At 38.6% G+C, this 23,304-nt stretch overlaps 1 protein-coding gene across 7 annotated transcripts in view; it reads right to left on the bottom strand.

The window, feature by feature from the left end:
• The window catches only part of ARK2N (arkadia (RNF111) N-terminal like PKA signaling regulator 2N), an 83,376-nt gene that overhangs the window by 8,172 nt on the left and 51,900 nt on the right, over nucleotides 1-23,304 (bottom strand). For 4 of the 7 annotated variants that reach the window (XM_055080722.1, XM_055080719.1, XM_055080720.1 and 1 more), the window contains 2 exons: nucleotides 20,780-20,962; nucleotides 9,155-9,347 (listed from right to left, as the gene is read on the bottom strand). In XM_055080722.1, the coding sequence (XP_054936697.1) occupies nucleotides 9,217-9,347; nucleotides 20,780-20,962 (314 nt within the window). In that variant the 3' untranslated portion in view covers nucleotides 9,155-9,216. Of the gene's footprint in view, nucleotides 1-4,317; nucleotides 4,386-8,120; nucleotides 8,469-9,154; nucleotides 9,348-20,779; nucleotides 20,963-23,304 lie in introns of those variants that run through there. The other 3 variants (XR_008616018.1, XM_007110995.4, XM_007110998.4) reach the window with 3 other exon arrangements.

Raw genomic sequence — 23,304 nt, 5'->3', positions numbered from 1 at the left:
AAGACTCAAATCAATAGAATAAGAAATGAAAAAGGAGAAGTAACAACTGACACTGCCGAAATACAAAAGATTATGAGATTACTACAAGCAACTCTATGCCAATAAAATGGACAACTTGGAAGAAATGGACAAATTCTTAGAAATGCACAACCTGCCGAGACTGAACCAGGAAGAAATAGAAAATATGAACAGACCAATCACAAGCACTGAAATTGAAACTGTGATTGGTCTGCTTCCAACAAACAAAAGCCCAGGACCAGATGGCTTCACAGGCGAATTCTATCAAACATTTAGAGAAGAGCTAACACCTATCCTTCTCAAACTCTTCCAAAAGATAGCAGAGGGAGGAACACTCCCAAACTCATTCTATGAGGCCACCATCACCCTGATACCAAAACCAGACAAAGACGTCACAAAGAAAGAAAACTACAGGCCAATATCACTGATGAACATAGATGCAAAAATCCTCAACAAAATACTAGCAAACAGAATCCAACAGCACATTAAAAGGATCATACACCATGATCAAGTGAGGTGTATTCTGGGAATGCAAGGATTCTTCAATATACACAAATCAAACAACGTGATACACCATAGCAACAAACTGAAGGAGAAAAACCATATGATCATCTCAATAGATGCAGAGAAAGCTTTTGACAAAATTCAACACCCATTTATGATAAAAACCCTGCAGAAAGTAGGCATAGAGGGAACTTTCCTCAACATAATAAAGGCCATATATGACAAACCCACAGCCAACAAAGTTCTCAATGGTGAAGAACTGAAACCATTTCCACTAAGATCAGGAACAAGACAAGGTTGCCCACTCTCACCACTCTTATTCAACATAGTTTTGGAAGTTCTAGCCACAGCAATCAGAGAAAAAAAAAAAAAACAAATAAAAGGAATCCAAATAGGAAAAGAAGAAGTAAAGCTGTCACTATTTGCAGATGACATGATATTATACATAGAGAATCCTAAGGATGCTACCAGAAAACCACTAGAGCTAATCAATGAATTTGGTAAAGTAGCAGGATACAAAATTAATGCACAGAAATCTCTGGCATTCTTATACACTAATGATGAAAAATCTGAGAGTGAAATTAAGAAAACACTCCCATTTACCATTGCAACAAAAAGAATAAAATATCTAGGAATAAACCTACCTAAGGAGACAAAAGACCTGTATGCAGAAAATTATAAGACACTGATGAAAGAAATTAAAGATGATACAAATAGATGGAGAGATATACCATGTTCTTGGATTGGAAGAATCAACATTGTGAAAATGACTCTACTACCTAAAGCAATCTACAGATTCAATGCAATCCCTATCAAACCATCTTCTTTAAAATATATATATATATATATAAAGCTCTTCAAGAGTTCAAAAGCTCATCTGTCAAGTAATAATTGAACTAAAGTTGGTTAGAAACTTAGAAAAATCAGGGAATGACTACCAAAAAAAGTCAATGTAATCACTGACAGAATTCCTAGAAATAACTCTGAAATAAAAGCAGTATTTAGTCCCAATTGTTACTCTGCACTGCTCCTTAAGTAATCATACAATGTAACATCAGGACATCAGGTAGCGACTTAAAAAGGGATCTAATCCAATCTTCCCATTTTACAGAAGAGAAAACCAAAACCAATAGACAACTGCCCAGGGTCTTAAGAAAGTAAAGCATGGAACCAAAAGAAAATCAGGTCTCCACTGGGGAGTTTATTTCCAGCTATGTCTTTCTCAGACTGCTCCCGAAGTACTATACACTATGTTTGATTGTAAGGGGAACTGCCTAGCCCCTGGGGGTAATACAAAAACGAGCAAAGCAGATTCCAGAAAGTGTCCAGAGTAGGAGAGTGAGAGGTTTAGAGATGGTATTTACTAATGAGGAATGGTTGAAAGAGGTTATAAATAGTTCCAGTTACTGGAAACCAAATTGGGCTACTTTAAGCAAAAATGAAAATTTACTGGAAAAGCACCTTTACTTGATTGAGTACCTCAAAGAACCTAACGATGCTGGAACAAATAGGCCTCATTCATTTGACTCAAGCCCCAATCCTTAGTCTGTTTCTCTTCAAAATTTTAGATTCTCTGGAGAATGTGATGATGCTAACTTTGGTCAAAAGCTTTCCTGACTCCTATTAACTGCAACCGGAAGGGCAATTGCCAAAGAAGTGACAATCATCATGGAAGGCAGCTCCTTCACCAGTACAGAGATCTTGAGAGCAGAATAACAACCATGAATCAGTTTCTAGAAGGCTACTTTTGGATGATCATTACTACACAATTACAGCCACTACAAAATAGAAAATCTGCCTTTTAAACATTCAAGCAATTGCTGGGGCATCTGTCAGGAATGTTAATAAGATGCTGAATACAGGCAAAGCTATCCTGTTAGAAGTCAGGATAGTGGTTACAGGGGGCAAGGTGGAGCCAAGAGGGACTTCTGCTTCTTAATCTGAGAGCTGGTTACTTGGGTATGGGTACAAAAGCTAAAGCGTACACTTATTACTTTTCTGTGTGTGTTATAAGCCAATAAGACATTCAAAATTTTTTTTATGATTTAATGACCTCAGCCACCTTGAATAAAATGGTAGCTAGGAGATGGATGAAGACAGAACAAGGCTTTTAACACATTTTTTTTAAGTACAGGGGAAAAAAGGTCGAGCTCTATTTTATAAGATGGTACATTACAGAATAACTTATACCAGATGCAGAGGGGGAAAAAATTTCAGGAGGAAATGGGACTACAACAATTGTTATAAGCCTTACAGAGATGCCCTATAAAGAAGGATGTGAGAGGCTCAAAATCTTGTAAGGCAACTAACAAAGCACAGTTTCATGTATTATCACATATCCTTTTTCTATTATGAAAGATATGGGTGGGAACATACTCAGCTGTTTTATAATTGGTCCAATCAGATTCTAGTGCAGACACAAGCTTTTTTTCTCACAAAGCATTTAATCTGCATATGACTGGCAATAGGTTTGCACAACTACAGTCACATTTTGAGTATTATAACCAAAAAAAACTGCTTAGGCCTCACTTCCATAGACCACCCCCCCATCCAGTATTTATAAACAATAAGTTTTGATAGAATAATTTCCTGCTCTTCATATATTAAAACCAAAAAAAGGAGACTTCAGAGTAGAAAGGAAGAAAAACACAAAAAGAGGGCAGGCTCTGATGATCAGCTGTTGATACAGTTAACCTACTATTCTAAGAAAACAACATTAAAAATTAATCATTTTTGCTCTCATTTACAGATTCTGAAGGTGACCTCTTAGATAACATTCCTACTTATTTTTTCTAACTGAAGGTAGAGTGAATCCTTGTAGCTTCAGGGAAATGCTTATCTGCCTCCCTTGCTTTTTTTAGGGTTAATGTTAGCCATTGGTTCTAAGCAGCAATCAGTCTTAAATGCAAAAGCCTCCCCACATCAATTCTTCTGCAGAGGGGTGAACCAACATTAACCAATGGCCCATAGGACCATGTGAAAGGAGGTTAGGGTCTGATTATTCATAAAAGCTTCAGAGAACAGGTACTGAAAGAACTGTTTCAGCACAGTTCCATAACATAAAGATACATGCATTCATCTTCCTAGGTCAATTACCAATGAAGCTTGCAGAAGAAAAGAAGGAAAACGGAACAAGGATAAAGAAAAATATTAGCAACAGGGTTGTAAATTGAAACTTATGGCAAAATTACGTGAGCACAGAAGAACTAGAGATGATGGAAAAGTCTCCATCTCACTGGCAAAGAGCATCTTGTGAAACTGGACTGTCCAAAAATTAACACCTAGAAATGACATCTAGGTAATGACAGGAGTTCATCACAGCAATCCAAGGCAGCCATAAAAGATGCATTCAACCATTAGTTAGGAAAGCATGCCTTCTAGTCTATGACTAGAAGAAACACAGAAGCTAAGTGAACACATCAAAATCTAAAAGAAAAGAGCAGGGAAAGATGTTAGCATGCAAGAAAAGAAAAACAACTGTTTGACACACACACACACACACACACACACACACACACACACACACACAAAAAGAGGCACATCACAACTAGAATTACTGATATAAAAGTCAACAAACCGGAATGCTTCCAATATGGAAAAATGGCACCCAAACGCAAGTTAGAGCAACCACAGTCCCAAAGAGAACAACTCAAGAACCAAGTCTGAGTTTTTTAAAGCTCTCAGAAAGCCCACAAGGTAGAATACCAAAAGGAAAAATAAGAACAGGACAACTAAATCCAAACAAAACATCTATGCATGCAAATCGAATTAGAACAAAAAGATGTGGATCAAAACCTAAAACCTTCTTCCAAGCGATAACCCTGCCAGAAGCCCATCAATACTTCATAACTGCAACCCTAGACCTGTAAAAGAAATAAATTCCAGATGAGATACAGGCAGCTAAAGGGGCAATTCCGAAGCAACCAACAAGAAAGGCTCTCCCCGGCACCTGCTTCTCAGCTTTTTTTTTTTTTTTTTTTTTTTTTAATTTATTCTTTGGGTCTTTGTTGCTGCACGCGGGTCCTCTCTAGCTGCGGTGACCAGGGGCTACTTTTTGTTGCGGTGCACTTCTCATTGCAGTGGCCTCTCTTGTCGCAGAGCACGGGCTCTAGGCATGCAGGCCTCAGTAGCTGTGGCACACAGGCTCAGTAGTTGTGGCACACGGGCTTAGTTGCTCCGCAGCACGCGGGATCTTCCCAAACCAGGGCTCGAACCCGTGTCCCCTGCATTGGCAGGCAGATTCCCAACCACTGCGCCACCAGGGAAGTCCCACTTCTCAGCTTTTTAATCTCAATGTTTGAAAGATTATCATGCTTCTTCTAAAGAAACTGCTGAAAAATTTTTCAGAAAGACACAGCAGAGTCAGTGAGATCCTACTCAGTCCTAGACCCAAGGGCCAAAATAAAAGATCCCCTCAAAATGATACAAGAGTCCATTCAAAGTACTCCAACAGAATTTGTCAACTCTACATTCCATTTTATGGACAATTATTAACCACCACTGAGATTTCAAGATAGATCTGTCACCTCCAAGATATGATTTCTCCAGGATTCAAATTAAAGGATCAGAATTTAAAAAACCAAAAAAACACATCTTTATGCTTCAGAACCTGTAAGAAAAAGTCCTTGAAAGTAATGTTATAGCATGTTATTTAAAATGTACCCAAAGTCACTTGACTTAGTTAAGAGTGAAACAAAGGGTAAAATGACAATCTGGATAAAAGACTTTAACAAGTTCAGAGAAGGGTGTACTAGAGATAATCTGTGTGCGTGTGTGTGTGCTGGAGGTGAGAGAAACTTGGAATTTAATTTTCCAAGTTTTAATAGAAATATAGTAATTTCAACTCCAGATAACAAAAATATTGGTAGAAAAAGAAGCTCAAGATATCATTATGGAAGGAAAGTTTAACAAAGAATCTGAAAAGAAGGGAAGCTCACTCTGTAACATTTCTAGGCACAAGGAGAAAATAAAGAAGGGAAAGTCGGTAGGAGTTAATAGAGAACTGGACCATATCACTGATATGTCTCAGAAGAGAGTAAGAGATTAGACAGACAGCACAGGTTATGACCTATTCTTTCCTACTTAAGTAGGAACACATGAGTAACACTGAATTAAAATTTGAAAAGTAAGTCAAGAGGAAGTTGGTAACTGGATTATGTGCTCCTGGCACAACTGAAGATAATTTACCTACATCAATCTATCAGTCAATATGCAGAATAAGTTTTATAATACACAGTTTGAAATGAAAAATACTGTAATAGTCTAGAAAGATCTTGGCATGGGGCTTAAAAGTATAATAATGTCTTCTATACTTATATAATGCTGAAATAAAATAATGACAAACGTATACTGAAGTAAAGGAAGAAAACAAGAGTTCTATCTTCTTCATCTCATGGATAAGTCAGCTTGAAGGAAATAGATGGGAAAATGAAAGAGAACTTAATAAGAAAAAGTTTTTGACTAAGGCAGAAAAAAAAAAGAAAAAAGAATGAGGTAAAGGAAAGATTAAAGAATGAAAATTCTTTCCCACCAGAATAGGGGAAATAACCATTTAGAAAGAAAAAAGGAAGCAGCTATACAGGCATACTTACAGCATAAATATAGGATAGAGGATGAAGCGCTGGGACAATACTAGTTCTGATAGAGTATTAGCCACTTCTGGGGAGATGGCATGTTAAATTATGACTTAAATCTACATCCTTAAAGTCCCAATTGTTTAACTAAAAGATGCTTTGAGAAAGTATAATCAGTTCTCATTAGAAGAAGGATCCTCAATTTATGTGCATGTGTATTTTGCCCCCACTCTCCACTCCTAAATTCACCTTTTAAATAAGCAACAGAAGAATGCTGGTGAATGTTTCATTACATTCCTAACCAAAGATTAAAATCAGATCTAAAAATAAGGTAAGATACTATGTTATATACCCACCAGAGGAAATCACAAAATCACAACTTAACTCTTGTGACATAGGAGAAAAACTCTACATAGAATACAGATTTTTCCAAAGACTAGATTTTGTTGTGTATGTATGTGTGTGTGTTAAATGTTCCTCAGGTATATCTCTGAGGGGGCGGCAACTAATTCGTAGGACTGTATCTTAAAGCAAGAGTCAGTAAATTTTTTCTGCAAAGAGCTAGACAGTAAATATCTTTGGCTCTGCAGGCCCTAAGGTGTCTGATGAAACATCTCAATTCTGCCACTGGAGTGCAAAACAGTCATAGACAATACGTAAGTGAACAAACATGGCTCTATTCCAACAAAACTTTATTTATGGATAAATAAATTCGATTTGAATTTCATATAACTTTCATATCACAAAACATGTCTTCTTTCAATGTTTTTCCCCCAACCATTAAAAAATGTAAAAACCATTCTTAGCTTGAGGTCCATATACAAAAAGGCAGCAGGCCAGATCTGGCCCATGGGCTGTAGTTTGCTCATCACTACCTTAAAGAATGACAAACCTTATAAAACTATTTCCATAATACTGTACACTAATTTGATGCCTTGTGGCTTTTTTTTTTAATTCCTAAGAAACAAGAGTCCCTAAATCACACAAACATCACTAGAAATACACTATTAGGAACTGACCAAAGTAACCTGCAACCTTTCATGAAAGATAAGGAGAGGTGCTCTACCAGGACGTGGAAGCAACCTAAGTGTCCATCGACAGATGAATGGATAGAGAGGATGTGACACATATATACAATGGAATATTACTCAGCCATAAAAAGAAACGAAATTGAGTTATTTGTAGTGAGGTGGATGGACCTAGGGTCTGTCATACAGAGTGAAGTAAGTCAGAAAGAGAAAAACAAATACCATATGCTAACACATATATATGGAATCTAAAAAAGAAAACAGTTCTGTAGAACCTAGGGGCAGGACAGGAATAAAGACGCAGACATAGAGAATGGACTTGAGGACACAGGGAGGGGGAAGGGTAAGCTGGGAAGAAGTGAGAGTGGCACTCACATATATACACTACCAAATGTAAAACAGATAGCTAGTGGGAAGCAGCCGCATAGCACAGGGAGATCAGCTTGTGCTTTGTGACCACCTAGATGGGTGGGATAGGGAGGGTGAGAGGGAGACGCAAGGGGGAGGGGATATGGGGATATATGTACATATAGCTGATTCACTTTGTTATACAGCAGAAACTAACACAATAACGTAAAGCAATTATACTCCAATAAAGATGTTAAAAAAAAAAGAGGTGCTCTAGGAAGAGGTATGAGGTCGAATGCAGATTTCTCAATTATTTGCTCCCAATATATTTCAAGATAAAGTGAAAGGCAAGAAAATATGGATTGGGGGTGGGGGGGAGTACGGTGATACTTATGCCATACCAGAAAACTCAGTCAAGCCACCTAGACATTTGCTAAAAATAAGAGACAAACATTAGTTCTGGTTCACATACATGTGTGACCGAGATGTTCTTGATATAAGACAATATGCAACACATTCTGAAGCTCATACGTGTCTATAATCAAAATGTATTTCTTAAACCACAGGAATCTGAGAAATAGCCCCACCATTCATGTCAGCCATGCCATGGCATGCCATACCATTTTCTTCTCTCCAATTAATATCCTACCTTGCATGTTCCTGAACTCCCACAATCTCCACTTCACTATCTGAAGAAGCAATATTAATTTCTTCATTGAGTGGTGCATTGCCAGCAGATGTTTTGTCACTTGCTAGGAATCCTGGATCCAAATGACCTGAGAGAGAAAGGGAAAAAAATAAGCACTACATTTTGACTCCTTATAAGCAGCAGGAACAACTCACTGACAGATTTCTCCTTCCAGTTTAATCACTGAAACAGAACCCCCTCTTGAAAGCTTGCCTCAGCGAAACTGTTACCCATGTCAAGGAAACTGGGCAGTGTTCTGTTAAAAAAAAAAAATTATTAAACAGAATACATGCACATTGTTAAATGAATGTTGAAACAACATGGACGTATATAAAAGTAAGAGGTAAGAACTTCAAGTCTCTCACTTTCTATTCGCATCCCTTAGGAGAAAAAACTTTGGAGTACTCTGACAAATATGTATATCTAACTATAGGTATATATAAACTGTAATTATACTCTACTTCATTCTATAATGCTTTTTGCATTCAATTCTAGTCTGCTTTTAAATGATCTTCATATGACAGGTTTGTCACCACTCAGAGGTCAATGGGGTTCTCTACTGCTTATCATTTTAATAGAACAAAATTCTAAACCAGAAAAGCTCAGAAGGGGACTTCCCTGGTGACGCAGTGGTTAGGAATCCGCCTGCCAATGCAGGGGACATGGGTTCGAGCCCTGGTCTGGGAAGATCCCACATGCCGCAGAGCAACTAAGCCCGTGCGCCACAACTGCTGAGCCTGCGCTCTGGAGCCCGCAAGCCACAACTACTGAGACCGTGTGCCACAACTACTGAAGCTCGCGTGCCTAGAGCCCATGCTCCACAACAAGAGAAGCCACTGCAATGAGAAGCCCGCCCACTGCAATGAAGAGTAGCCCCCACTCACCACAACGACCGAGATGTTCTTGATATAAGACAATATGCAACACATTCTGAAGCTCATACGTGTCTATAATCAAAATGTATTTCTTAAACCACAGGAATCTGAGAAATAGCCCCACCATTCATGTCAGCCATGCCATGGCATGCCATACCATTTTCTTCTCTCCAATTAATATCCTACCTTGCATGTTCCTGAACTCCCACAATCTCCACTTCACTATCTGAAGAAGCAATATTAATTTCTTCATTGAGTGGTGCATTGCCAGCAGATGTTTTGTCACTTGCTAGGAATCCTGGATCCAAATGACCTGAGAGAGAAAGGGAAAAAAATAAGCACTACATTTTGACTCCTTATAAGCAGCAGGAACAACTCACTGACAGATTTCTCCTTCCAGTTTAATCACTGAAACAGAACCCCCTCTTGAAAGCTTGCCTCAGCGAAACTGTTACCCATGTCAAGGAAACTGGGCAGTGTTCTGTTAAAAAAAAAAAATTATTAAACAGAATACATGCACATTGTTAAATGAATGTTGAAACAACATGGACGTATATAAAAGTAAGAGGTAAGAACTTCAAGTCTCTCACTTTCTATTCGCATCCCTTAGGAGAAAAAACTTTGGAGTACTCTGACAAATATGTATATCTAACTATAGGTATATATAAACTGTAATTATACTCTACTTCATTCTATAATGCTTTTTGCATTCAATTCTAGTCTGCTTTTAAATGATCTTCATATGACAGGTTTGTCACCACTCAGAGGTCAATGGGGTTCTCTACTGCTTATCATTTTAATAGAACAAAATTCTAAACCAGAAAAGCTCAGAAGGGGACTTCCCTGGTGACGCAGTGGTTAGGAATCCGCCTGCCAATGCAGGGGACATGGGTTCGAGCCCTGGTCTGGGAAGATCCCACATGCCGCAGAGCAACTAAGCCCGTGCGCCACAACTGCTGAGCCTGCGCTCTGGAGCCCGCAAGCCACAACTACTGAGACCGTGTGCCACAACTACTGAAGCTCGCGTGCCTAGAGCCCATGCTCCACAACAAGAGAAGCCACTGCAATGAGAAGCCCGCCCACTGCAATGAAGAGTAGCCCCCACTCACCACAACTAGAGAAAAGCCCATGCGCAGCAACGAAGACCCAACGCAGAAAGAAAGAAAGAAAGAGAGAGAAAGAAAGAAAGAAAGAAGTTCAAAGGCACAAATGGAGTAAATAATAGTCATTAATATCATATTTATACTGGGATGCCTTAAGAAAGACTTAACAATCTTATCTCAATTTTAAACAATTTTAACAATTTTCTCTTAAGGAATGTAGATTTGACAAAATCGGACCCAAGGGAGTTCCCTGGCAGTCCAATGGTCAGGACTCCAAGCTTTCACTGCTGAGGGTGTGGGTTCAGTCCCTGGTTGGGGCCAAAGAAAGGGGTTAAAATTCAACCTATGTACTCAGCTCTTGAATGTTCTGACTTAAAAGGATGAATTTTAGGATATCTAAGAGTTAACATGGAATAAACAGAGCTGCAACAGGTACAAATTTTCATTTACTCTTTATTTTTATTTGAATATATTGTCATCTGATACAAAATTATTTCTCCCTACTTAAAAAAAAATCCCTTGTGACACATCATAAAAGCTAAACCAATATAAATAAGATTTTATGTACACAACTTTCTCTTCCCCTCTCACCTCACTCGCCTCAATGCTTCAAGGTCATTAAGAAACCTTGTACTTTCATACTCCTGCCAACTTCTAGTATAACCCTTTTGGAAAATCATGGACAATCCCAAAGCAAAAGCCTTACAATTTTTACACTCTCTGACCCTATAATCCCATCTCTGAGAATACAGCCTAACAGAAAAAACTTTAAATAAGCAAAGTGTCATGACGTCAAATGATAGTCACTGGAGTGCTATGTAGAAATTTGGGAAAAGTGTATGTATAGCATACAAAGAGTTACATATAACAAGATAAAAATATGTATGGGCTAGTTAAAAGCTATGAAAAGTAATCAAACTTGAATATGATTGTGGGTCTTTTTTTACAATTCTTTAATATTATTTTTACTTTTCTTCTTCAGTTGAAAATGATGCACATATGAGAAAACAGAAGATTAAAAAGGCTTCTAGATACAACTGGTGATTGAGATTGTATTACAGTCTGCATAGGCTTGTTAACCTTCTGTATTAAAAAATAATCTAGATAGGATTCTACGTGGTATGGGCAGTGGTACTGAACCCTACAAGCATACAAAAGGTGGCATCCACCAGACAAAACCCAGTTTTGTTAAATCTATGGTGGTTACTTAAGTGGAATTGGTTAAGTCTGGATTTGGTATACCCAGATTCTTGCTCTGACCCCAATACTTTGCTTGCGGCCAAGTCTTTTATCCAATTTCTACTTCAATGTTGTAGTTAAGACTGTCGTCATGAACACGGTTCCTAATGCACTGCTACAGAGGAATATAAATTGATAGTCTCCCTTTTTCCCAAACCTTCAACTTGTCCACATTCAGTATTTTGAGCAGCCTTGCTTTGCACAGCTATAACAGTCTACTTTATCTATTTGTTTCTAAAATAAATACTTGTTTATGATATGCTGTGCACTGTGCTCAGTGCCAGGAATACTACAGGGAATAAACAAGGGAGGCAGTTCCCACCCTCAACGAGCTTACAATATAGTCAGGGATAATAAAAAGCAGTCCATTGCATTATGGCTTGAAAACTAGTCTGATAGGGAGGTAAATAATAATGCCTTGGATGCACAGAGAAAAGGAATGTTTCCTGGACTTGAGGATAATCAAGGACACTGAGCTCTCGGGGAAGAGTAGGCACAGGTGAAGGGAAGTACCATAAGGAACACCGTGTGCCCTTGAGGGTATAAAAGTTTGGTGAGGGCTTCCCTGGTGGCACAGTGGTTGAGAGTCCGCCTGCCGATGCAGGGGACACGGGTTCGTGCCCTGGTCCGGGAGGATCCCACATGCCACGGAGCGGCTGGGCCCGTGAGCCATGGCCGCTGAGCCTGCACGTCCGGAGCCTTTGCTCCGCAACAGGAGAGGCCGCAACAGTGAGAGGCCCGCGTACCACAAAAAAAAAAAAAAAAAAAAAAAGTTTGGTGAGATTTGGGATAATGGTAGAAAAACAAAAAAAGTAATGAGAAATGAGCTGCCATAAGTCAGCAGAGGTCAGATCACGGGGTAAGGAATCTGGACTTGACCTTACCAATGAAGGATTTCAGCAGAGGAATGACATAATCTGATTTTGTATTTTGAAATTTTTCCTTTTGGAGTATGGAAATGCAACTAGTAGCAGGGCAAGGAATACTAGAGGCAAGGAAACCAGTTAGACTGCTATAGTTTCCTGGGTGAGAAACAACTATGGCTGAACTAGGAAAGAAACAAAAGGAGGAATATTGTGTTTCTCTAAGTACAAAGGGTGATTAATGTTGGGAATCAGGCAAAGTAAAAACGATGCCTAGGTTTCTGATTTAGGTAACTGGATACAGTGCCATTCAGTGAACCAATGAACATGTGAGGGTGGTTGCTTAGGATGATAATGTGCTTTTGAGATGTCCAATAGGCAGTTGAAGGTACTACTGTTCTAAAGCTCAGGTCAGAAGTCTAGAGAGGAAATAACAGATTTGATAAGTCCTCCCAATAGGTGGGGAGATAAAGGTCATCCAGAGGAGTGAAGGGGGCTTAGAATAGAACCTTGATAAACACCAGTAATTAAAGGATGGGCACAGGAAGAGGAGCTCACCAAGGTTCAGCAAGAGACAGAGAAAAAAAACCTGAAGATATGAAGCCAGGGCACCATAAAAAGAGCATTTCTAGGAAGAAGTGCTTAACAATGCCCAATACAGAGGCCCAATAAGAGTAGGAACTAAGTAGAGGCCACTAGAATTGGTGATAAGATGACCATACATGACCTTGGCTAGGGGAACCTCAGAGGAATGATGGGGCTGAAGCTAATGTAGCAAAGCAAGCCGAAGAAGAATGGAAGGGAAGGAAGAGCAGACACATTTTAAGAAGTCTGGCTATGGAGGAAAAGGCAATAGATGGTACTGAGAGGAATATGGGTTTGAGGGAGGGGGATGCATATGTGCATGTAGTATTTTTACTGGCCATATTTAGAAAAAAAGGCAGAGAATAGCTGTGATGGCAGAAAGCTGAGGTAATCTTGATCTGTAAAGAATGCAGAAAGGCCATCTGCAGAGCACAGGTGTGGGTAGAGAAGCAGAGTCGGTTTAGAAAAGTGAAGTAGCCACTGTGAAGAAAGAATGCTGCCTAAGGAAAGGGGGAAGGTGCTGGGCAGCACTGAGAGCCAGGATGAGACTGCAGATTAGGAAGTTAATATGACCCACAACTTTCCAACTACATGAAAAATCATCTCCAGCGTGGATAAAGGCTGTGAGTGTGCATCCAGAGATCAGACTTGGCCAGCTGGGTACAACAGGAAAGCCAACTATACGAGGAGCTGAGGATATCGGTAAAGGAGAGTTGGGCTTAACATATGCTAGATAGGGAAAGAAATGCAGCTAGGGGGAGCTGAAAAAGGAGTGGGTGATAGGTTCAATGAGGTAGAGGAATAGTGCAGTGGAAGTAACAGTATGAGTCCGAAAACGCCGCCAGTGCGAAATGAGAAAGCATTAGGAAGAGGCAGGAGGAAAACCAATGGTTATGAGACGTAAAACGTACTTCCACCCTCCTCTCCACCCACAGAATATACAACCGTCAGGGACCATCCATTTGTCTGTCTTGTCCCCTACTCAGTTGTTCTTCTCCTTTGCTCCAGCCACCTACTACTCCCCTTCCTACAACTTTTCCACTCCACTGCCCTCTGGAATGCCGGCTCTATGGAAAACGGCACTGAACCTTCTCTTCACCTCCTTGTGGAAACCTGACTTTACTGAAGATGCTGCCTCCCCTGCAGGCCTCTGACTCCTACACCTCAGGTTGGGGATCAGGATCCCTTACAAATTACTGTCCTCCATCCTCATGTACCAACACCAGAAGTCCTTATCTTCCAAGGAGTTTTCCTTTCACTCCAGAAGTTTCACTCAATGTGAAACATTACTGGCACTTAGTTGCTTTCTTTCTCCCCCCTCTCCTTGCCCTCTCCACTTTAAGTCCTGCTATCACTATTACTCATTATTATATGAATGCTCATTATTTGTATGGACAGCCACTGCCAAGCTCTCCATGCCTACTCACTAAGAAGCAAAGAGTAGAGAGACCCAAGAGACACTTAAAACCCCCTGTGGTAGACTCACAGCAAGGGGCTCAGCCCTAACCATCCTAAAAATAAAGAAACTAATTGAATTAAACCAAACTAAAAAGGCAAATTGTAAGAAGTCATGGTTGCTATAACCAAACTCTTAGTCCTTGATTACTCAATGCTTTTAAACAACAGAAATTAAGAAAACACAACATGAACATGACAGAATTAGTTAATTCTTAGTAGCTCTGTGCCCAGCTCTATTTCCACAGTTCTAATTTATAATTCCAATTTGTGGAATGTTCTGTGAAATGTCTCAGTCATCAATATTTCCAAATAACGAGTCTTCACTGATTAGGCCCCTCATCCTGACCCTATCACTTACATAGCCTCATTTCAGATCAGGAAATATCATCACTCTGCCTTTTTCTTTTTTAAAGAGGGACGAAAGGAAAAATTACTATGCTACTTTTGCTCATAATTTTATATCTTAAGAAAAGCAGGGGCTTCCCTGGTGGCGCAGTGGTTAAGAATCTGCCTCCCAATGCAGGGGACACAGGTTCGAGCTCTGGTCCAGGAAGATCCCACATGCCTCGGAGCGACTAAGCCCGTGCACCACAACTACTGAGCCTGCGCTCTAGAGCCCGCGAGCCACAACTACTGAGCCCACGTGCCACAACTAGTGAAGCGCACGTGCCTAGAGCCCGTGGTCTGCAATAAGAGAAGCCACTGCAATGAGAAGCCTGTGCACCACAACGAAGAGTAGCCCCCGCTCGCCACAACTAGAGAAAGCCCGCGCACAGCAACGAAGACCCAACGCAGCCAAAAAATAAATAATAATAAATAAAATAAATATTTTTTTTAAATCTTAAAAAAAAAGAAAAGCAAGTTAACTATCACCAAAATTTAAGATTCTTCTAACTTTATTCATCCATTATATATTCAGAAACTAATAATTTACATATTGCTTTTACATTATCAGATCAATCCAAACCATTCTGGCGGTGCAATTTTGGCCATAAAATTTATAATCCAAACTTGCTGGCATTTAGTATTGTTAAAGAACCTGTATGGGCTTCCCTGGTGGCGCAGTGGTTGAGAATCCGCCTGCCGATGCAGGGGACACGGGTTCGTGCCCCGGTCCGGGAAGATCCCACGTGCCGCGGAGTGGCTGGGCCCGTGAGCCATGGCCGCTGAGCCTGCGCTCCGCAATGGGAGAGGCCACAACAGTGAGAGGCCCGCGTACCACAAAAAAAAAAAAAAAAAAAAAAAAAAGAACCTGTATGATGCTCTAAAACTGATCACTTAAATCAGGGTCTACTCTTGTGGCCATTATCTTTATTGCTTGGTCTAAAAGTCAGTACAAGATAAAACAGGGGAGGTGGGCAGGGCGGTGGGTGAGGTGGAGTGGGAGAGTACAAACCAATTTCCTGGTGAGTGTTAACAACCCTAGACTAATGGTGTGAGTGTTCTACCACATTTCCTCTCAGAGCCATTAAATAAAATGTGCCACTCAGGTAACAAGTCAGCTGGGATCCACACCAAATCTGTGGGATCCCATGCTCTATAAGAGACACCATGGCGTTCTCCAACAGCCAGGAATGCATCCCCTCCTCTATTTCAGAGCCAGGACAATTAGTCCTTTTCTCTGAATGTAACCCTCTTCAGCAAGTCACACATTCTTTTGGAAGCTCTAGTGCAGAGCCCAACACTCTTCTGGCCTTTGGGCCATACCCACACTGCACAGCCCCCCTTGACCTCAAAGGAATCCAATGGCAAAGCAGTGCCTAAAGCATACACAAAAGCGAGTCAAAGATGTTATAAGGTTCTTCAAATACTGTCAGTGGTAGTAATCTACTCCTATTCTAGAACAAGAATAAGCTCTGTAGAAAAAGCGTAAATACCACAATTACCATATATTAAACTGAAAATAAAGCAGAGTATTTATATTTAGTTATTGTGGCAGCTGGTTGTCTCTGTGTAGGTCTTTCCCTGTGTAGCTCTTTGGAAAGATAACTGCTTTCACTCTATAAGAAAATTCTAAATTTTTGTCCTCCCACTACAGATCTTTTCAACACATAAATAAATCAGAAAGTGGAAAAGGTAGTAATTATCATGGCAAACATTTTCTTTTTAAATCATATATCTACTAAGAACTAGTCCTAAGACTATTTGAAGTATATAAAATTATTACATACTGGATAAGAGTGGCATGCTAGGCATAAAAAAGATTACTATCTTAAATCACTACTCATTTAGCTTTAAAGGAAACAAACTATTACCATGTGTTAAATTTTTTCAACAAAAATATTAAAAACTTTAAAAGTGGGAGAAAAGGAAATCTTACAGTCCACATGTACCAGCTGAACAAGAGGAAACTTGATCTCCTTCACAAGACTTGATACAATGATTTTAAAGTGCTAACAATAGAGGGCTTCCCTGGTGGCGCAGTGGTTAAGAATCCGCCTGCCAATGCAGGGAACACGGGTTCGAGCCCTGGTCCAGGAAGATCCCACATGCCACGGAGCAACTAAGCCCGTGCACCACAACTACTGAGCCTGCGCTCTAGAGCCTCCCAGCCACCACTACTGAGCCCGCACGCCACAGCTACTGAAACCCACGCACCTAGAGCCCGTGCTCCACAGCAAGAGAAGCCACCACAATGAGAAGCCCGCGCACAGCAACGAAGAGTAGCCCCCACTCACTGCAACTAGAGAAAGCCCGCGTGCAGCAACGTAGACCTAACACAGCCATAAATAAATAAACAAACAAACATATTAAAAAATAATAGTGCTAACAATAGAAACATGGTCATTCTGGTCTGATCATAAAAAGCCCTACTCTAAGAACAAGAAATCCAAGATTTTTTTCTCTTCACTACAACTAAGCTTGTATTATGGACAAATCAAGATTACCAGACCTATTTTAAGGATGGGGAAAATGCTCATAGTCTACCTTCTTAATAAGAAGGCTGATGGAAAAAATGAGATCATTTGTTTAGAATTTTTAATTTCCAGGGGCAGAGGACCTCTAAATAAATTTAGTGTAATGATTATAAGCCTTCCACACCAAGAGTACTTCAGACTTCTGCTTCTTTTGGCCTCATCTACATTTATGTTTACAGTGAGCTATTATTAGCAATAAACAAAAATTAAGCTATTTTCAGATATACTGGTACAGTTTCCTAAACATGTCCGATGCAAAAGTTATTAAAAACAGACCCCATTTCAGATCTATTTACAAGATTTTCAGGGAGAAATCTAGGAGTCTGAATATTTATAAGCACTCCAGCTAATTTCTATGCTCAGGCAAAGTCTAGGAAATACTGCAGCAAGAGCAATTCATTCCAGGGCAGGAGAAGAAATTAGAAATCCAATGACTGGGCCCATTAATCACTTCCTTAGTCTACTTCAGCATAAATATATTAACATAATGCCAGTTAGCATTCCTGAGGGCCTGCTGTGTACTTCATCCTATATGAAGCATATTATATGTTATTTCACATAACAGTATAATAAACTCTTGGGGCGGATACTAGTTTTATCCAAGTTTTGTAGATAGGGAAAACTGAGGCTTTACATAATTTACCTGAAATCACACAGTATGCAAGTGGCTGCTGGTTCAAAATCAGGCTGTTTGCTGGCAGCAGGCTGCCACCCACTATACTGTCCACTTCTAGCATCAAGTGAGAAAGAGTAAACATATGGCAAGAGCTGAAATGGAAAGTTCAGAAAGTTTTCTGGGTCAGAAAGTTTTCTTGACAATGGCTTTCCTAATTTCAACTCTTTTTCCTGGGTTGAAACTAAAACTAAACAGTAAAAACTATTTTGCATACAAGAACATCATCTAATTGCTTAGAAAAAGAGATAAGCTACTCTATCCCTAATGATTGCTTATGTGATTCTAAATGGAGTGGGACTGTAGACCTGGTCTGAGATGCTGCTATCAATTAGCCACTGCTGCTATTAATTAATTAGTTCAGTGACTGGGTTTTTATTTTATTGGGATGGAGAGAAGGAAGACTTGGAATAACCATTACAACATTTATCTTAAACTCCAAATTCAAGAATGACCATCTAATTGATACTAATACTCCAAGTATCAAAACTATAAACTGGCAATTGAGAATAAATTCTATGAACATTTTGTTATGATATGGTAAGTATATTCAAATTCACAAGATGGGTTCCCACTACGATAATTACATCAAGACTACAGTGTATTATTAAGTTTTATTTATTACTCACAGACCTGCATGTTAGATATTAAAACAAAAACAATACTTTGAAATGAGCCAATAAATGGCTTCATAAGAAAATATCATGGGGATCTCTTGAACAGTGATGTCCATGTCCTATGATATACAAAAATCTACACATGATTTGTAACATATAGAGAAAGCACACACATGTGCTTTCTCTACACATGTACCAAGAGACATGTACAGGAAATGTCAATGGCAGCATCATTTGGGATAGTACCCTAAATGTCCAAGAAGAGAATGGGTAAGTCTATTATGATATAGTCATACACTGGAATACTAAATAGCGGTGAAAAGTAAATGAACTATAGCAACACATCAACAAGAACAAACTTCACAACATGTTGAACTAAAAAAGCAAGTTGCAAATGATTACCTTCTATGTAATACTAATTAGTATTAAAACATGCTTGTTTACAGATACAAAACAAATGCAATAGAGGTATGGAGGAATACACAGGAATACCAGACATTAAATACCAAATTCAGGGGAGCTTTGGAGTAGAGAGGGGCTGTTTCCCTCCTCAAATATTTTTGCCATGTTTTATTTCTTAGAGCTAAGCACCAAAGGCTGGTGGTATTTTTAAATAATCAAGCTAACAATTACTTGAACCTGAAAATGTGATGCTCCACCCACCCCCACCCCACCCCACCCCCCGCCGCCACTCCAATGCTCGTGACTTTAATGATACTGTAAGACCCCAAGCCTTTCACTTTTAGGTTAACTCATATTAAACTGCTAAATTTGTTGTAGATGAGAAAGTCAAATATTAACAATTCCATATAGTTCAAACTAATATTAAAATTCTCTGTATGAAAAGCAAAGAAAAACAAAAAGTAACTGTTCATATTCTTCCTAAGAATTTACTATAAAGTGGTCTACATTTCATGGCAAGACTAAGGAAACAGGGTAGTAAAATTGAAGTAGAAAGGATCACTTAACTGTCAATGGACAAAAATTAAGATAAACTACTCCCCTTTGATATAAAGTATTACTACTTAATTCTTTTCAAAGTACTTGTACACATTAATAAATACTTAAAAGATCCTTGTTGGGCAAATCAAGTATTTATACATATAAAAACTGAAGTCCAGAGGAGAATCACCTTGTCCAAGGTTAAACAGGCAGTTAGCAGTCACAACACAGTTAAAGCTAAATCCATGTCCTGTTCCAAAATTAGTCCCAATAAATTAATCAGAAGCTCAACAAATAAGAGAAACTTTTTTATTCAGTTTCAATCAAAGATTATGAAATGAAGAATTAATGACAATGATCTGTGGAGTTCTGTCTCCCCTTTTACTTCCTAACAATTTCAATATAAAAAGTTCTAAATTATAACCCAGTTATTTTTGTAATACAAAACTCATTTCCCATAAAAATAATATTTTAGGTAGTTATTAAGCCAACGCAATTTATAATTTAACTAGAAAACTATAATCCTTCTATGACACTAAAGAAAATACACACTACATAAGCAGTCTGTCTCTCAATCCCCTCTACCTCTTTTCTTAAACTTTTCTAAAACACTAGTACTTTTAGAAAAAGGTTTAAATTAGAAAGAATGTTGAAAGAAAGAGTTTTGGAACATAATGAAGGAGACTTGGAGGCACTGTGCAAGGTTTTCAAAGGTAATAGCAATAGGTTTCTCAGAGAATAAAATATCACTCTTAAGAATCATCACAGAACCAAGATAAACAATGCAAGACAGGGAGAGAAATTTTCCTGAGATAACAGAGACAGCAACGGAAAGAAAGGAGTTGGAAAAGACAAAATGAGAACAACTGTAAAGGAATTAACAGGGGCACTGCACACTGAGAGGCAGAAGAAACAGTGCAGCACTGCACTGCAACAGCCCCACAGGGCAAACTGTAACAGCTCCCTCCCCAAACTACAAGGTCGGTAAGTAGTGAAACCACTGAGAAGTGGGGATGGGATTGCTGGTGGGGGTGGGAGGCAGTATCAGGTCATCTGGGTAATTTTTACATGTTAGGCATTTTTAACTCAAGAAGTACATATACTGAAATCTACCGATGCCTACAATTACTGTCTTAAGATATTCTCATTTTTGCTTTCTTGTGATTAGGAAAAACAAATGACATGCTACCCAAATCTTTTCTGTTATAAAGGGCACCCTGGAAGCCACAATCATCTAATGCCAGATGTCTCTTAGTTGGCCTGCTCTCCTCAGCAAGGAAAATAGCTGCCAGGACACATGCATACTATACCATCAGAGAAAGGGGTGAGGGGGGGAGGGAGACCAACCTGCCTCCGCATTCAGCTCCTCTAGAAGCCCGCTGGTCCTCCAGGTAGCTCCTGTGTCCTGGCCTCCTACAGAATTACTGTGCTCTTGAACTACTGCAGCCGCCAATAAATTGTCCACATTTACCACTTCTGGCTCAGAGCTGGTGTCAGACATATCATAATGAGCTACAACTGGAGGTCCATCTAGGGAGGAAAGAAAATGTATACTTGTATCTAACTTGTGGGGTGAAAAATACTTCTGCAACTAAGAGCCCCCTAAATGCCAGTTGTCTTTATCGTATGATTCTACATGGTCAGAAAAGCTGCACTTTATACAATCTAATATTTTGTGCATGATATGAACGTGAAAGAGATAACCCGAGCTTACAAAGATGAGGGACACATTTGGGAAGGAGGAAAAAGGGTGTTATTATGAAGAACAAAGACAAGAATATACTGAACAAGTTACACTGAATTCCTCTCATTCTCCTAAAGAGCAAAAGATTAAGAAAAAGGGGAAGACTCTACAGAGAAAGTGAAACTGATTTTTTAAAGAAAAACACTGATGCAAACTATTAAGCTCAATTTATATTTTAAGAGAATGAATCTAGTTTCTTCCTCTTAGTAGCTAATACTAGAAGTCCCTAATAGATTCAGAGAAGAAAATCAAACATATATTTTTCTACTTTAAGAGCTCTACTTGACTGACATCTATTTCCAGTAAAGCTCTTTTATAATATTAGGGATGTTATGCATCTTACAATATTCTACAAAAAGATAATGCTCATGAAATCCACCTTCAGGATTTTGCTTTGGATGTCTTATGAGGGATATTTCTATTTTCTTTTCCCTGAGAAAAACAACAAGCTCACACTCCAAGAAAATGATACACAACCTTATGGGTTATTTGAGAGGAAGATATTAAAAATCTTAGAAAAAAGAGATCCCTTCTACCTCCAAATCACCCTAACTAGCTGAAAATGGCAGCTGAGCTCTGAAGTAATTACACTGCAGTGATTCATGCTAAAATAATTCAATATTCATGCTCGTAGAATCATGCTTTAAAATGCTACCCTTTTCTAATATAAAAGCAGAAAGCAAAAATAAAGTTTTCAGTCAACTATGAAACACATCCCTTACTACTACTGCCATTTTAAAATAAAATGCTTTTCCTCCCCCAACAGCTATTTATGAAGTGCAAGCAAATCACTTATTTCCATAAAGATTTTTTAATATCATCCAACAAATTAACATTAAACAGACCTATTTTATGAAACTCTTGACTATGAAGGAATACATATGCCAAAGAATCATTAAAATAGAACACAATGAAGGATTACTGTTTTAATACAAACATCCATTGTGTAAACTGTCACTAAACAAAACATGGAACACACTTGGGGTACTTATCCCTTAAGACTAAGTTCCCAAGCCATAGGTTTATGTAGCAACATTTTTAAAATAAAAAATGACCAAACATAAAAGTAAATGAGTTGTTAAGTGCCACCGTATAAGGAACAGACATGTCACAATATGAAATTCTGACGATCATGACAATTTCAGTTGACTACTTAAGAATAATTTCCAATTCCCAAAAGGGTAAATCATGTTCATAAAATTCAAGAGTGTGGCCTCAGTATCAGTTAGTAATGGATTTTAGATCAAATAGCAAAAAACTGGTTCATGTCTGAGGTTTTTCTTTTCTAAAAAAGAAAAGAAAGCTGTAACATTTATGGAGTTCTCGTCAGAGTTCAAAATGATTATTATGGAATCAAGATACTGTGTGATGTCCAAATATTTGGTTGCAGAAGGGTCAAGTACAATATTGACTATTTGACCAAATGTTCTATTTTTAAAAGGGCTTTATTAAGTGTTTTGTGTTTGAAAAAAAGTAGTGATTTATTTTAAAATTTGTATCACAAATACCATTCACAACCTCTTGCCCTTACATTTCCCCCACCACAACCACCAAATTGAGGCAACAGGTCAACAGTCAAGTCAAAATTGTACCACTCCTACATGTGAAATCATGCAAAAAGTATAAGTGTATATGTACATGCAGAGTAACATCACCTACCCATGGAAATAACTTGTCTGAAAGTCTTCATCAGTAGGATATACAAGCATAAACTTGTTATCTGGCTTCATTCTTGTATCTTCCATATTTCCAAACAGCACACCTTATAGCTTAGCTTAAATTTAGTATTCATCATAAACAAAGACAGTAATATTTTCACATTTTAATTATACTTAAAAATTAAAATAAATTATCACTGTCAATTTTTATATCTAGTATATTCAAACAATGACAAGTCAGTACTATATCAACTTTAATAAAGTAAAGGAAAGGTTGCCTTTCCAACTCTGCCTTCCAACAAGAAACCACAATTAAGGATCTTGTGTTCCAAGGTCATCTTACACTTATTATTAGCAAACCAAAATTAAATAAGATATGTTTAAAGCACTTAGCCTCAGGGCTTGGACTTTGAACCACTAAGTGTGAATATTAGCTAACTGATGGGGACAATTTGTGATATTCTTTTAAA

Source organism: Physeter macrocephalus, chromosome 19 (genome assembly GCF_002837175.3).
Source record: "Physeter macrocephalus isolate SW-GA chromosome 19, ASM283717v5, whole genome shotgun sequence".
In the NCBI taxonomy this organism is placed as follows: Eukaryota; Metazoa; Chordata; class Mammalia; order Artiodactyla; family Physeteridae; genus Physeter; species Physeter macrocephalus.
The sequence above is the reverse complement of the archived record's forward strand: the minus strand, read 5'-3'. Positions and strand labels throughout refer to the sequence as shown.